This window comes from Thamnophis sirtalis, unplaced genomic scaffold (assembly GCF_051295495.1).
Source record: "Thamnophis sirtalis isolate CommonGarterSnake01/CBP01778 unplaced genomic scaffold, rThaSir2_p1.2 scaffold_11, whole genome shotgun sequence".
In the NCBI taxonomy this organism is placed as follows: domain Eukaryota; kingdom Metazoa; phylum Chordata; class Lepidosauria; order Squamata; family Natricidae; genus Thamnophis; species Thamnophis sirtalis.
In genome coordinates this window covers 32,648,826-32,666,555 of record NW_028261391.1, presented here as the reverse complement: position 1 = coordinate 32,666,555, position 17,730 = coordinate 32,648,826, and the positions used below count along the sequence as shown (strand labels likewise).

General features: G+C 40.0%; 1 protein-coding gene across 1 annotated transcript in view; it reads left to right on the top strand.

Annotated features, from left to right (window-relative positions):
• The first annotated feature begins 5,303 nt into the window (after nt 1-5,303).
• Nucleotides 5,304-17,730, top strand: part of SGPP2 (sphingosine-1-phosphate phosphatase 2) — a 41,368-nt gene continuing 28,941 nt past the window's right edge. The window contains exon 1 of the mRNA XM_014055107.2: nt 5,304-5,859. Within this exon, the coding sequence (XP_013910582.2) occupies nt 5,644-5,859 (216 nt within the window). The 5' untranslated portion in view covers nt 5,304-5,643. The remainder of the gene's footprint in view (nt 5,860-17,730) is intronic.

The window sequence follows — 17,730 nt, the reverse complement described above, 5'->3', positions numbered from 1 at the left end:
GATTCCTAGTATTTCTGAGTAGTCAAGAGTAATAAAATTAAAGATGAATGATTGTTTTGTAGTAGTTATACCTTTCAACCTCAGAATTCATCTATATATGAATGTTAATTGATTGAGAATGTGCTAATGAGTTAGAGTTTGTCAGATATAGGTTAATACTTATACATGTAATTCAAAATACTTGGTTTAAAATTACGACCAGGGCATTCTTAAGATTCTGAGGAGGGAGAGAATATTTATTCATTTAAATTCTTCTTCCATCTTACAGCATCTTACTTCACTCTAATTTTCCCCATTATAATTGACAGAATATGGGATAAATTGAAATAGCATTGCCATTATATTTTAGCTAAATGATTGTATTGCCTTGAAAGAAAAAATATTGATCCATGTGATTATTTTGAGCACTAAATTATAATTTAAAAGGGTCACCTTTATTGTCCAAAGAAATTATCCACATCACAGATGGACTCAGACTTTTAAAATTAGGATTCAATTCACCTTCCATCTCAAATCAGGATTCTGCATATGGGCTAGTTTTGATTTAGCAAATAATTCAAAAACCACAATAAATCCCTGAAACTAAGGATCCCTGTTGCGCATCTTATGGAAGCTGGAATTTGGAACTCTTAATATAGCAATTGCATCGATTGTAGTAAGTGAAATTTGCTTGCATTGGTGGCTAATTTAAGATAAAACAAAAGTGAACATTATAGAACATAACAAACTGTTGACACTACTGTGTATCTTTTTCTCAAGTAGGAACATGACATGAAATTAGTGTGTGCATATTTCAACCCTACCATCTGGCAGCAGTGAGGAAACCACAATGTAATAATGCCAAATAATTTATTGTGTTTTACTATAGATAACAGAGTAGAGTCAACGAAATGTTCTTTACAATATTTAATTCCACTCTTGATTTATTTGGGTGTGTGTATATGTGTGTGCATTCTTTTGATTTTAATATATCTCTACCTACCTACATATCTATTTGATTTATATATTCTTTTGATTTATGAATGTAGATGTGGTGATTTTGTGATGAATGCCCCAAGCTAAAATGACTTGTTTCACCTATCTTAAAAGGTACAAATGATATGCTTTGTTTTAAAGATACTGTTTTAGTATTGATGCCAGTTAATTCTTGAGAAGAACTTTGCAATAGTTTACTCATGCTTGTGACTGAGTGCAAACAAGTTAAAAATGCAAAAAGGTATGTTTGAAATAATTTAAGGTATATTGCAAATGGCCTATTACGCTTATTATGCAACCATATATAATTACTAAATGCATTGTTTCATCAACATTTTACATAACAAAAGACTAGTGAGAAATCATGACCAAATCCAGCTAATACATGGACATTAGTTATTTGCTTATTACATTTATAACCCCTGCTTTTTCTTTGAAAGTTCAAGTTCAAACAAATGAGGATCTCTCTCACTGTATCTCCAAGGCATGATGGCCAAGAGATCATGACTAAGTCATCTACTACACAAAGCAAGTTGTTTTTACCATTGTTTGTAGGTCAGGTGGTTGGGTTTACCTAATGCCAAGCCAAAGCTAATGTTTTGACTTACTCTGCCAAGACTGGTCTTGAATACCCTAGGGAAGTAAAGGCATATCCAACCAATTTCTACCTACTGTACCTTCCCCCTCAGGTAGTACCTATGATTATAGTATTAGAAATAAACCAGACACTTTACTTCTTCAAAAAAAAAAAAAAAAACGGTATGAACTGAAGTCTCCATTCCAGTTAAAGCTGCTAAGTTTTGACAGTAGAATTAATTTCATAGCAATTTCTGTATTTATTATCCTCTCCCATTCTCAATTAATTGGAAATATCTTCTTGGTGTGGCGCTCACTTGAATGCTAATACGCTTTACATTTGCTCATATAGCTTAATCAACAGCAAATGACATGTAATTTAGATTGCTCCAGGATAGACATGTTGTGAGGCTGTAGTAGATGACCTTAAGCACCCTGCAGGCTGATGATCCTACATGCTATGAAGGACAGAATTCTGGATCACAATGAAGGGTACACTGTAAAGCAAATTGAAAGCCTTGCTTAAATTAGAGTAATAGGGCTGGGCTGATAACTCCATTTTGCACACCAGCGCCTCTGCATTGCAGTCTGATATGAAAGTAAAACATTACATATATTTCTAACAGAAATAGCATTTCCTGGATATCAGCAATAAAATGAAAGAACTGCTACTACTGCTTACTCAGCCATATATATTACTTAATTAGCCAATACAAATCAAAGGTAGTGCTATTCTTATTTTGAAAGGACCATAAAAATACAGAAATCATTTAATGACTGAGAGAAACAACACATTTAACATAACATCTGTATTAACTTCCCAGTTTGCCTTCAATTCTCTTGGAGATATTTTTTTTAAAAAAGAAATATATTTCTGAATGTACTTATACTAAACATAGAACTGCCCTTACAAATATTCAATAACTTTTAATTAACCATTTATTTTGCTTATATTTCTCTCTGACCTTTATGTGCTCAAAGAATCTGAGTGTTAATGCTACATACTGTATTTTTTCAGGGTATAAGATGCACCAAGATTTTGAAGAGGTAAATTTAAAAAAAAGTTTTTGCACTCTGCAGGCCTCCCAAACCCTCTGCACACTTCATTTTTTGTGAAAAACGGGGCATTCAAAGAATTTGAGAGACCTGCAAAGTGCTCTTAGGGCTGCCGGGGGGGGGGGGATGAGCAAAAAAGGCCTGTTTTCCACTTGTTTCTGCCATTTCCAGCCCCCAGGAGCACTTTGTAGGCCTACGAAACCCTCTGTGCATCAATTTTTGCAAAAGAAAAAATGGGATGTGCATGGGTGGTGCTTTGGGAGACCAAAAATGCTGTATTCAGTGTATAAGATGCACCCAGATTTTCACCCTCTTTTGAGGGGGGGGAAGGTGCCTCTTATACTTCGAAAAATACGGTATATCTTTTATCAGCTGCAGACTGCACAGAAACAAGATAGAGCATGGGTTCTACAGTTACAATGATAGAATGGGTCTCTTTGAAGCATGCTCCAGGTTATTCCAGAGGGAAGGGGGGAGTATAGATTAGTGAGATATAACTTTAGCTCATACTCTATTACTGCTGCTTCTCCTGAGTGTTGAACATTAAAAGTCCAAAACTATACCTTTTGCCCACAGAGAGCAAAGCATACCTAGTAGCCATGGAATAACACTTGGAGTTTAAATTGACAGCAAAGTCACTCCGCAGTCCCAAGATTGCCTTTTGATTAGTTCCCTTCCCAGTCTCCTTTCCTTATCTTACATTCTGGATTAACAGTTACCTTCACTACTTAAGTGGATATGATATTACTGAAGCAATAACATGTAAGATTTATTTCACTTTGCAACTATTTTGCAGGGGTAACTAGCTCAAGAGATTTCACTTGCCTCTGATGGTCATGCTATTGGAAAATGGATATCTTAATACAGAATTATGAATGCATGGAGAGAGAAACCCTGACTATAGAAGTATAAGATTTCTAAGAAAGTATTCTTAAACTACTGTTTATGTGAAATAAAATAATAATAAAATTTATTTGGAAAATAGCATGGTGGTTGGACAGTCTGAGTTACTAAGACTATAATAACCTCTTTCCACCATTATGGAGAGAGGGATTACATGAGGGATTCAAAAGAAGAACGGGAACTGAACTGAAAATGAAAGATAGAAGTTCTTTCTGCCACCAACAGGAAGCATTCACACTGGGACATGCAGAGTAAGTATTTTAGACACCACAACACAAAACTGAATTCCAACACAATCCCTATTTTTTTCTGCTCACAGAAAAGTGGCATCCACACCTACCATTTGTCTTCTGGTGTTTGTCCTTTCAGTAATAATGGATTCCCATCATCTCGCCCCTGCTTCTCCCCAGGCTCTAAAATTAACATTGGGCTAACTTTTAAATCCTTTAAAACTTTTTAAAAAAAAACCCTTTTCTTCCCCAACACCACACAAGCACAACACTTGTCTACCAGAAGACCCTCCCTCCCTTCCAGAAATATTTTCAAAGGCTGCAAATTTCCTTCTCAATTTCAATGGGTTTTTGTTCCTGCAAAACAAGATCATATTATCTTCCCATTTTATTGGATAAGAAATAATCTTTTGGTGTCAGAGAAAATACCACCCATCCTAGAAATAAAATAAAAAGAGGAGATCCAGAGGGTGAACAGTTGAATACTTGATCAAAGCTGAACAGGAACAGATCAGAAATGACATTTTTGTTGCAATATTCTGATTTGTGCAGCTTTTCTGCCAAGAGGCAATGTTTAAAAAAAAGTGGGGGGGGGGGAGATGCCAACACCAGGACGACAAGGGGATAATGGGTGCAGCACAATCTGGCATTGTTGCTACAGAGTAAAGATGCGGCTGGTGGTGTGGACAACCAGATTAATGATACCAATATTTTCCCTGAAATAAAGACGAATGAACAGAGGTTTAAAATCTTTGCAGAAAATGGCCCTTGTTACATTAAAGCGAGGGTACAATGGTATGTGTAGGGACGCGGTGGCTCTTGCAGAAAATTAAGGGACTCGGATTTCGGAATCAAAAGTAGTTTTTATTTGCGCAGCGGTTCAGAGGAAAATAGCGAAAGCAGACATCTAAACATCTCAACAAAAACTTATAGAAAAGACAGATCTTATATATCTTTCAAAAGCAGCAGAACATGGAAAGGTAACATATTAGCGTTGATTGGCTCATAGTTCCTGTTACTAAATATCTTGCCTAATTTTCCAGCCACCTTGATTCATATGTGTCAACTTTAACTGAACTTGGGGTTTAGGTTTGGCTTTTAACATTTCCTGTTCTTTTACACATCTTAAAAACAAGTCTTCATTCCTTTTTTCTCTCTTGTCTCACTTTTATATCCTGATTCATTTTATGTCCTGCCTCAGCTCAGTGCCTAAGACGCTAAGCTTGAAGGTCGGGCGTTCAAGTCCCTAGTTCCGTGTAACGTGAGCTCCCCTTACTTGTCCCACCTTCTGCCAACCTAGCAGCTTGAAAGCATGTAAAAAATGCAAGTAGAAAAATAGATTGGTGTAACGTTGGGCTAAACCAGGACATCCTTTGGTCTTGGGGCTGTTTAGTGGAGGTCACATACAGGGTTCAACTCGCCCCCCCCGCAACTCGGGAGGTCGGCTGAGAACTAATGGCTCGGCTAGGATTCCGCAATGAACTTCCGGGCTGTGGACCTGGGCTGGGCTGAATGCAGGTTCCGTAAACGCCAGAGATATCCAGACGAGTTGGAAGAACTAGGACGGGAAAAATAAAAATTGCCGAAATGGCCAGGCTAATTTAGATAAAGGGTCCCCCATCGCCCCAAGGGCGTGACGGTCCGATCCGACCCCAGGACGGGCTCCTTCCTTTCCTGGAGGCGAGAAGAGCCTGCTTAATTACAAAGCACTGAAGTCCAGAGGAGCAGCGCCAGCCCCGCAGTGAAGGCAGCCACCCGAGTCGAGGAGCGACTCAGGCGCAGCACCGGCTTCGGGGCGCGGCTGCACCTGTCCCAAGCCCGGCCCTTCTCTTCGGCTCCTCTGCAGAGCTTCCCTCTCCTCTGCAGAGCTGCACCTGGCTTTTGCTTACGATCCGGAGGGAGGATGGCCGGGCTGAAAGGCAGCCTCTTGGGCTCTCAACTCGTGGCTCGGTTCCAGCGCCACTGCGGGCTCTTCCTGCGAGGCGAGAAGGACCACCAAGCGGTGGGGAACGGCAGCCGGCCCCCAACTCTGCGGGATGTTCACAACGGGCAGCGCCCGGGCTTCAGTCTGCCGGCTGACTGCGCCACCTGCAACGGCAGCCCCAGGGACGGCTGGAAGGTACCACGTTCAAGGGGGGGGGGTGCGAGAGGAGTCGGAGCATAGCCTCCTTCTCCTGTCCTAGATGTATACTGTGTAACCTTCTCTTGGGACTTGCGGGAGGGGGGTGGGTGGGACACCAGGTCAGTGATCGGAAGGCGTGCAGGAAACATAAAAAGTCTTTTTCTGAGCCATGCTTCCCTCCTGACTTCCTGTTACTGAAAGGGCTTCTGAGAGATACCAACAAAATTGCAAACCTACTTTAGGGACACAAATCCGAAAAGCTATAAGTACTATACACTTCAAGGCTTTGCTACTTGGAGTACAAACTTGGTTCTCCCCCACCTCCCTCTTTGAATGGTTGACTTTTGGGGTTAAGACTTCTGGACTAAAAACCTTGCCTGCACTTACAAACATACACAAATACGCAAGCTATCACACCTTATCGAAGGAGGAAAGGCAGAGGAGAATCCAGTAGAAAGCTATCACACTTGGGGAAAGAACTTTGGGAGATCAGAGCAGGCAAGACACAAGGGAATCCTAGACGCTGGGGAAAGAACTTTGGGAGATCGGAGGAGGCAAGACAGGGGAATCCAGTAGAAAGCTATCACACCCTGGGGAAAGAACTTTGGGAGATCAGAGCAGGCAAGACAGAGGGAATCCTGGACCCTGGGGAAATAACTTTGGGAGATCAGAGGGGGCAAGACAGAAGGGAATCCAGGAGAAAGCTATCACACCCTGGGGAAAGAACTTTGGGAGATCAGAGCAGGCAAGACAGAAGGAATCCTGGACCCTGGGGAAATAACTTTGGGAGATCAGAGGGGGCAAGACAGAGGGGAATCCAGTAGAAAGCTATCACACTTGGGGAAAGAACTTTGGGAGATCTGAGGAGGGAAGACAGAGGGGAATCCAGTAGAAAGGTATCACACTTGGGGAAAGAACTTTGGGAGATCTGAGGAGGCAAGACAGAGGGGAATCCAGGAGAAAAGTCCTGAGCTGTCTGGTGGATTCACCACCTCCACTCTCAGGTATGGGACTTGACACTGAATTGGGGTAGGATAGAGCTAGCTTCCAGTTAAAGAAATGGACAGTTTGTTAATGTTGCCTAAAATTTAATAGCACTGACATTCTACCATTACTCTACTTAGTTATAACAGCCCATTGAATTTTGTGGCAATCTTGTGTTCCATCCTTAATGCCCACTTTTTATACATACTGTATATGCTGGTTTTCATCTTTCATTTCTCCTCCACTTTTTTCCAGAATATGACATTTTTCTCTTCTCAGTCAGTATGTTTGTTTAGACCAGTAAATGGCAAATCCAAACAGCAAACTTTTTGTAGACAGGCAGAGTACACTTAATTTATCCTTTGCAAAGTTCACTCATTGGGATTATTTTGAAAATGTTGTACAATGGATCAAATGGAGAGAATATACAATTCATAATCTTTTTACTATGTAACTTGTATGTCTCCAACATTCTTAGGCACATTCTTCCAACAAGCAAAGTCAGTGGGGAACCCAGATTCACTTAAGAACCTTGTTACTAAGATAACAGCTCCAGTGATTCACTTAACAAATGTGGCAAGAAAAGTTGCAGAATGGGACAAAATTCACTTAACGACTGTCCCAGCAATAGAAATTTTGGGTTCAATTGTGGTCATAAGTCGAGGACCATCTGTACATGAAAATGTATGTAATATGTTTGTAGTTTCCATTTTCCGCCAGACCTATTTGGATATATTTCTAAGGTTTGACCACTTTTGTCAGTCACATGCATTCCTGTCTCTTCCCTATCTCTAGAATCTGTTGTAATTGGCGGGCTAATAAATGTAAATAAACATAAATAAATAAATAGGTGAGTGCATTTAAACAGATAATGGTAATACTGTCATATAAAAGGAGTTCTGGTATTAAAACTGGAAATGAAGAAAATAAACCACCAGGACCGGACAGATTACACCGCAGGGTTGTGAAGGAACTGGCAGATGGGATCTCAGAACCACTGAACTATATCTTTCAGAGATCCTGGAGCACCGGGGAACTGCCAGAGGACTGGAAAAGAACAGATCTTCAAAAAAAAAAGGGAAAAAATAGATCCAGGAAACTATCAGCTTGACCTCAATACCAGGAAAGATTCTGGAAAAGATAATCAAGCAACGAATGAGCGAACACCTAGAAGTAAACAAAGTAATAGCCAAAAGCCAACATGGGTTTGCCAAAAAAAGATCATGCCAGACTAATCTTATTGCATTCTTTGATAAAGTGGCAAAATTAGTGGACCAGAGGAATGCAGTCAATATAGTTTACTTGGACTTGAGTTGGACTTCATTTGATAAGGTAGACCATAGTAGGTTATAACCTACTACTAGATAAAGTAGAAGAATGTGGGTTGGACAGAATCACCACCAGATGGATTCGTAACTGGCTGACCAACCGCACTCAATGTGTAGTCCTCAATGGAACTGCATTTACATGGAGGGAAGTATGCAGTGGAGTACCCCAAGACTCTGTTTTAGGCCCAGTACTCTTCAACAGCTTCATCAATGATTTGGATGAGGGAATAAATGGGAAATTCATCAAATTTGCAGATGACACCAAGATGGCAGGAATAGCCAACACTACAGAAGACAGGCTTAAGATACAGAAGGATCTTGACAAACTTGAACATTGGGCACTATCTAATAAAATGAAATTCAATGGTGAAAAGAGTAAGGTGCTACATTTAGGCAAAAAAAACAAAATGCACAGGTACAATATAAGTGGTACCTTGCTCAATAATAGTAACTGTGAGAGGGGTCTTGGAGTCCTAGTGGACAACCATTTAAATATGAGCCAGCAGTGTGCAGCAGCTGCCAAAAAAGCCAACACAGTTCTAGGCTACATAAACAGAGAGATAGAATCAAGATCACGTGGAGTGTTAATACCACTTTATAATGCCTTGGTAAGGCCACACTTGGAATACTACATTCAATTTTGGTTGCCATGATGTAGTAAAGATGTGGAGACTCTAGAAAGCGTGCAGAGAAGAGCAACAAAGATAATTAGGGGACTGGAGACTAAAACATATGAAGAACGGTTGCAGGAACCAGGTATGTCTAATTTAATGAAAAGAAGGACTGGGGGAGACATGATAGCAGTGTCCCAATATCTCAGGGGTTGCCACAAAGAAGAGGGAGTCAAACTATTCTCCAAGACACCTGATGGTAGAACAAGAAGCAAAGGGTGGAAACTAATCAAGGAGAGAAGCAACTTAGAATTGAGGAGAAATTTCCTGACAGAACAATTAATCAGTGGAACAGCTTGCCTCCAGAAGTTGTGAATTACCCAACACTGGAAGTCTTTAAGAAGATGTTGGATAGCCATTTGTCTGGAATGGTATAGGGTTTCCTGCCTAGGCAGGGGGTTGGACTAGAAGACCTCCAAGGTCCCTTCCAACTCTGCTATTGTATTGTATTGCATTGTAAATTTGAACATTGAAATATTGATAAAATCTGGCCCCGCACGTGACCCATTTGTTAAATCTATGGATGGACAGAGACATGAGTATAGATGCTCCTGCTGTAGTTAGTTATTCTAGAAAGCTACTATTCCATTTGAACTATGACAGATACTGGTTATTAAGCTCATCTAGATTTTTTAGCTCACCTGATTGTTGCTATATCCAATGTTTCACAACACTTACCTGTATATTTTCCTGAAAGGGTCCTAACAATGCCCTCGGCACTTTAAAGAAAAGAAGTGAAGCCTTTATTTTCAAAAATCGTAAATATTTTTTTTAATCCTCCTTTCACCCCTATGGGTGTGTCAGGCCTCCCAGGTAAACTAGACAAGAAATATAGTGTTTACATGAGTTAAATCTACTTTATTGTAAGGGTACTTTAGCAGAAGCTTGCAGATCAGAAGTTACAAACTTCCTGCTACCACTTTTAACTGTTTGATCTATGAGGGCAAATCCTTCCTTCCTAGGTTTCTTCGACTGACTGTTAAGTCCTTGTGGGCCCCTCTTGTCTGATCATTTCTTAGGCAGCATCTTTTTATCTCTTCTCCCAAGATTATCCATACATTCCTTTACATTTATCCATCATCTTACATCTCATATCATTTGCTGTGTTCTCTAACGGAGGAGATGGCAATGATGTTCCAGCTGCAGGTATTGGCTATGCTTCCAGTTGTTCATTCAGGTTTTCTTGAGTCTGGGGTATAATGTGAAGTTGACCTATTTCAAGTTATGAATACAGCTCCCTCTTCACTATGTTGAAGTGTTGTGTAAGTAGCTGTTTTTCTATTTTCTGTGCATTCTTGGTTTCTGGACACATTTCATATCTCATATCTCATTAGATCTGCTGTTGCAATAGCATTCTATCAATTTCAGGTTCCCTTATCTTGTCCGTACGTGGTTTGTTTCAATAGCCCACATATCACCAGATTGTCCTGGTTTTCTATTCTTTGGCCTGAACCTTTCTAATCCAGGTGATGTGATGACTGAGCTGAGTCTCTTAGTTCATGTCGTTCTCATATTGGAAGGAGGCAAGTGATAATTGGGGTGGGGGGTGGGGTTTGTCTTTTTCCAAGGACCCCTACTGATAAGGTAGGTACCAGCAGGGATTTGAACCCTGGTGTACCATATGAGAGGGCAGCACTCTAACCACTACACATCAAATTGCAATAAATGACTACACACAAACCTGAAAAATAAATAGAATCCCACTTTAATCATATAACATTCTGTTATTATTGCCTCCACCAGTTTATCTTGAGTATTTATTTGAAACACATTCCTTTATAGTTAATTTAAAAAGAAGGAGGGAGGAAAGAAGAGAAGGAGTGAGTGAGAGAGAAGGAAGGAAGGAAGGAAGGAAGGAAGGAAGGAAGGAAGGAAGGAAGGAAGGCATAACTGATTCATTTTCTCTGAACCAGGCCTTGTATTTCTGGATTTTCTCTAAGTAACATTCTTGTGCATGGGTGATCTTTCTTTGACCATATGAAGACAGATGTCTAAATAATTTAAGCATGGTATTAGGTAGAGCACTTTCCACATCCTTAAGTTTTTTTTCCTACTAGGAAAATAATCCGTTTCACTGACCCACATAAATACTATCACTGTGCTTTCTAGTACCATCATCTTAAAGAGTAGTGATTGGTTGATTACAGTAACAATGGAGAGCATGAATTCTAGTATTTGTATGGCTAGTTGCATTTGAAACTATCTGGGTATAAGCTAGTGGTGGGTTCCGGATCCCATTGCAACCGGTACGGTGCAACGGGACCGGGCATCTACCACATGCACGTGCGCAGCACGCGCATGCATACTTACCACCCGCGATGCTCCGCAATGTTCTAGCTGCTCGGCAGAGTGTTGCGCAGGTGCCATATGCTCTATGCGCGTGGGCGAAAGCCCCAATTGGCTCAAAGGACAGATGGGTTGGTGGTCCCTCCGGAGCACGGTACCGGAATGGTGTACCGGTCGTATCTCACCACTGGTATAAGCTTTGATACAATATCTCTCTTTCGATCAAGGTTGCACTGTGTGTTCTGAGTTTCGTTTGCTTGCAGATGTGTCATTACCCAAGTGGATAATGACTACAAACCAAACAAACTAAGCAAACAATCAAGTGCAAAGAGCACTACGTATATCTCTTTGCCCATCAGTAATTAAATTATAATTGCTTCCAGATCAATGTAACTTCTCAGAATAACAGACATATACTTGTGGGTGTGGTGTGGCTTTGTGGGTGTGGCAGAGGAAGAAAACTGCAAAATCCCCATTCCCTCCCCACTCCTGGGTGAAGTTTAATACAAAATCCCATTCCCTCCCCACCCTGCTAACCTGTTTTCCAGCTCGCTCTCCTGTTCAGAGCAATAAAAGATCATCTGGGAGGCTGGGAGGCAGCAGGGGCAGGGCCAGCCTATTTAGTGGTTCTCCAAACTCCTTAAAATTTCCGCTATCAGTTCTGCAGAACCTGTCAGAACTGGCTGAATACCACCTCTGCTTCAAAAATACATTAAAGTCCCTTTGCATTGCCTTCCAGCATATCCTCCTTCTCAGTCACTGTTCTAATAACAGATAGTTTCTTTACTTTCAGTTATGTTTCTGCCTTTCCTTTTCTCTGCCTTTTCTCTTCTCCCTGTTCTTCCCATCTGTTTTTTTCTGTAGTTGCTTGTGGCAGCCTAATGTTCTTCCAACTCTGCACTTGGTTTAGTTTTTTATTTATCATCTGTTGACCATGGTCTTCCATCAAGAAAAGTATGTGCATTTGGTATGGAATAGTGTAATGGGTATCTGAGATATTATCCTTGCAATTACAGATAGTCCTCAACTTAGAGGACTCAGTTAGTGACCATTTGATGTTACATCGTCACTGAAAAAAAGTAACATGGCCGTTTTTCACGCTTGTGTGTTGCAGCATCCCCAAGCTCACGGGATCAAAATTTGGATCTTTGTGTCTGGATAATTGTGATGGTTGCAGTGTCCTGGGATCATGTAGTTATCTTTTGTAACCTTCTGACAAACGAAGTCAATGGGGAAGCCAGATTCACTTAACAACTTTGTTACTTACTTAATTGCAGGGATTCACTTTATAACTGTGGCAAGAAAGGTCATAAAATGAGGCAAAATTCATTTAACAACTGTCTCACTTAGCAACTGGAATTTGGGGGTCAATTGTGGTCATAAATCAAGAACTATCTGTACTTAGTAGAGAAACAATTGGTATCAAGTCATCTCCTGAACTTTATAAATAGAGCTGACTTGAACCCCAGATGTTCCAGATCTATAGCCAATTTATAGCCACGGTGGTGCAGTGGTTAGAATGCAGTAGTACAGGCTATGCCTGCTGACTGTCAACTGACTGCAATTTGGCAGATCGAATCTTACCAGGCTCAAGGTTGACTCAGTCTTCCATCCTTCCAAGGTTCCCAGGTGGTTGGGGACAATATGCTGACTCTGTAAACCGCTTAGAGAAGACGGTATTTAAGTCTAAGTGCTATTGCTTATGTGCATTGGCCCCCAATTCCAGGAGTCTATCCCCTTTTACATTAGGCCTCTTCAGCTAGATCTATATGGTAAATTGCAGCAGGGCTTTTACTGCAGTGACTTGGTCTGAAAGATCCTAGAAGATGAAAGAAAATGGTGGAAGATGTCCATCTAGACTGTGCCCTTTCTGTAGTGTTTGCCATCATTTCCCCTGTGACATGCTATACATCCTTAATGTTGCCATTGTTAAAATGGTGATTTCATTACTACTTCATACCATCTAACCCTGGTGTTTCTGGCATCAAAACTTCCATAATTTGTTCTTTTTCTCCCTGAGGAAAGTCTAGAATTGATCATAGTTTATTAAATACCTTAGCTTTAATGTGACACAGCAGTTCTCCATAAGCATCTAGCAAGTTGATCCCATGTTGAGCAGCCAGAACAGATGGAATTTATCTTCTGCTTTTCAAAAAAACTTCAGTATAATATTATACTATGGTGTGTTGGTTGCTGAAGACCAGTCAGAGTCTTTATCTAGGATGGGTTCAACAACTCCATCATTTTCTGATTTGCTGACTATATCCAGCCTATTAGTGAACATTTTGTTTGGTTTGGCAAAGCAACAGTTGGTCTTTGTTTTCACTGGCTGAGAAGAGTGGTTGGAAGAAAAATAGAAGTTGGGAAAAGGAAGAAGTAATAGCAGCAGCAAGGAGGCCCTGCCTAAGGGCATCCAAATAACACACCCATAATAACTTTTTCCAACTGTACTCTTTATGTTGAACCATTAACATGTGCTGAAACTCAAACGTTTCTTCAGTAGATAATAATTAACCAATTTAACTAAGCTGTATTGATTTTAGTTGGAATTTAGTGGTTGTGATCACTGCCTTCTCTTTCTTTCACTTTTTCCAAAGTGGAATAAACTTTTTATACATTTAAAGATTTGTACTGGGTAGCTTAACAAAGTGTTTCTCATTATATTTCTCTGCATGCACAATTGAATTGCTTTTGCTTCAGATTGACACGGCGTTTGTTTTGCATTGTTGGCTCTCGCACGAGAACCAAAAATATCTTCTCTTCGTTTTTTTTCCTGTCATCAAATTGACTGATGGAATCCTAGATAGATAGTCTAGGAAATTGCCAAATAGGGCAATGTGGGGTATTATGAGATGCTTGACTGCAGCCTATTGGAGAACCTATGGGACAGGAAAAAAATCTGTATGATTTTCAGTTATTGGTAGTCCTCAACTTAGTCACAACTGACCCCAAAATTTATGTTACTAAGTGAGGCAGTTGTGACGTGAGTTCCGCCCCCTTTTACAACCTTTCTTGTCACAGTTGTTAAGTGAATCACTTCAGTTGCTAAGTTAGTAACATGATTGTTAAGTGAATCCAGATCCCCCCTTGACTTTGCTTGTCAGAAGGTCGTAAAAGGTGATCACGTGACCTTGGGACCCTGCAACCGTCATACATCATGAGTCAGTTGCCAAGCATCTGAATTTTGGTCACATGATCATGGGGATACTGCAATGATCACAAAAACAGTTGTAAGTCTCTCTTTTTTCAGTGCTGCTGTAATGTTGAACTGTCACTAATAAATGTCAAAGACTACCTGTATTAACTGTAGATAGTTATATAACTCCATCCTAATTCCTGAATTTTTTTTTCTTGATTCAGGGATGAAATGCTACCAGTTCAGGCTGGTAGTAAAAAATGCTAAAAAACTTTTTTAAAAAGTTCAGACCATCAGCTGTGCGACAATCAACTGTGCCACGTGATTTATATTCTGCTTTCTAGCAAATCTAAATCACGCAGCACAGCTGTCCCCTCCCCCCCACTGTTCTACTTACCTTTGCAGACTCAGAAAAGGCTTCTTAGTGTCTGCAGTGCGCCTTCAGAACCGGTAGCAGGCTTCAGAGCATTTCACCCCTGCCTTGGTTCCTTTTCTTGATCTTCCTTACCTTTTAAAAGAGTTCGAGCATTTGTAAACAACTTTCTTTCAGTTGGGTTTGTAATTGTAATTCTGGTCCATTTCAAAATAACTTTTAAATGTTTATTGCACTAATAACCTTCCTTGAAGGAACTTGGACAGGTCATGATAATAAACTGAACCCTTTCTGTTCTTGTGCTGACTGGTTTATAACCTTGTTACTAAACTCTACTAATTGTCTTTGATAAAAGTCTTAAGAGACATAGGACCCATGTTTCTGCCTTTGTGTTTCAGGCAATTTTTCCAGTCAGTGCCCAGTACCATATGCTATGTAGACAGGCAGGCACCAGGGGCTGTGGCCAGTTTTGAAGCCGCCTGCATTCAAAAACAGCAAAGCTGTTTGGGAGAGTGAATTGGAAGCCAACAGGCATAAAATCTGCTGGATCTTGCTTCTTGTGTTCACAAATATCAACCAGCTGTTTGACATGAGATGCTTCTAACAATTGACACAGTTTTTTTCTCCCCTAGTGTGTTCCCAAGAAGGATACTTCTGTGTTAAAAATTGGTAAGCGTTCATTTTCCCCCATATGGTCGAACCATAACACAATTCATGGCAATAACAAACCAACCTTTCATGAAATTTTGTGGATCAAATTTGGCTGTTTCATAAGACTTAATAAGGTATGATAAGGCACAGCTTGCTGTTACGCTACGTGATGCATGGCATCCATTTTCTCGCAGTGAGCTTACTCATATGGGCAGGGTTTCATTTTTCAATGCTTCAAATAAGGAGTAACTGTAAGGACTTTTTCTCTAAGCAGGGCTCTCAAATAATTCTATAACAGTCCTGAAGCATTGTTTCTTCTGAAACAATTGCTAATTTACTTCCTCAGAACAAAAATATCCTTCACAGATAGTCCTTAACTTATACAGTTCATTTAGTGACCGTTCAAAGTTACAACGGCAGTGACTTATGACCATTTTTGACACAACCGTTCCCACATTCCCATGAGCATGTGATCGAAATTCAGATGCCTGGCAACTGACTCATATTTATCACGGTTGAAGTTCCCTGGGGTTATGTGATCGTTTTTTGCCACCTTCTGACAAGCGAAGCCAGTGGAAAATCCAGACTCACATAACCACCGTAGTACTAATTTAACACTCCAGTGATTCACTTAATAACTGTGGCAAGAAAAGTCATAAAACGGGGCAAAACTCACTTAGCAAATGTCTCAGATAGCAGCAAAAAATGCGGGCTCAATTGTGGTCATTAGCCGTTTATTACCTGCCCTTATCTGTAAAAGAAGATGGCTCTCTACTTGTACCCAAGTGGTTGTGGATAATTTTAAGAAAGTGTTAAGAATTCAGATAATCATCTTGGGCTTGGTATTTAACGCACTCTGGCCTAGATTATTTTCAGTTAACATTACAAAAAAGTAAAGACTAATCAGATTTTATATGTCTAAAAGAGTTATAGTTAATTAAATTTCTAGATTCAACTACTATATAGCCAAAGACTTCAGTGTGACCTGGGAAAACACAAACATACACCATATTATATTCTTTCAGGATGAGCAATTTATTCAAAGATTAAGGAATCACAAGCCAAGGAAATAGAAAGCATGAGGAAAGAAAAAGGGAAATGTGGTGTGTGCTAGCATAACGCCTTTCTAAATAGTATTCTAACACAGGGGTAGTCAACCTTTTTATACCTACCGCCCCCTTTTGTATCTCTGTTAGTAGTAAAATTTTCTAACCGCCCACCGGTTCCACAGTAATGGTAATTTTATGAAAACCTAATGAAAATTTTTAAATAATGCTATGAATTTTTTCAAAAAAGTCAATTAAATTTTAAAAAAGGAAAGTGCTTCAGTATTGGACAAAACCCCTACCGCCCACCATGAAAGCTGGAACGCCCACTAGTGGGCGGTAGGGACCAGGTTGACTACTACTGTTCTAACCTAACCAAGCATCCATGCTTCCAGATACTTAGGATGTAAAATGCAATACGTTGAAAGAGGAAGAGGAACAACTGAACAGCAGAAACAACAACTATGAGTTCTGAAAAAATTCCTTTACAATAATCATTGTTGTAGAATTGGGATTAAATGTTGACAATCAATTCCTTTGTTTTAAAGGATAATTAGACAAATTTTTGAATGATAAATTTATTGACTGTCAAGCTCTAGCCCAAAGACAACACAGCAAAATCCAATTGAGCCTAGTTCTTTATTTACTTACACCTAATGGACAGACTAAAGCTATAACCTTCTAACCTACTAAATATATCCTGAGAGATTCTTGGGTGTGGTTACCCTGAACCTCCTCCTCTCTCCAGTTTATATCTGGGCTATTTCTTAATCTGGGCTTCTCTCTGTTGAGATTTACTTTCTGGGAAAACTCTGGGTTGCCCAAACTCCTCTGCACTGATTTTCCAGGTGCACATTACATCACATTGGTGAATTAGGTCTGTCAACAAAATGCATTCTGGGTAGGGATGCAGTAATTTTTGTCAAGGTGAAGAGGCAATGCAATTCTATTTGATGCATCTTGAAGCCTTGAAAGGCAGTTCCAACAACCAGAAAACCACACAGGCACACACATACACACGCACATACATATTTGTCTTGGCGATTCTAAAGGTTGACAGGGAGTGGCAGAAAAAACTTTGGAGCATGTACTGGCAATGTACAGAATTTTCTTGCTGATCACTGGAACTGTTGATAGAGGCAGGCAAGGTGAAGCAATATGTTTGATTTGATTTGCTTTTAGAAGCTATAAGTATTTTTTTATGAGGGCAATCTGGTCTACCCACATACGGGATGGAGCATACTACTTCCACTTTCACCTTTCACCCCCAATCCAGGAGCCTTCGCAGGCAGTCACTTTCACGACAAACTATTGTTGTGTTAATTTTTTAAAATATTTACCTCTATTTGTTTGTCGGTAAATATAAAAAAAATTAACACAAAAATTTTAGAAG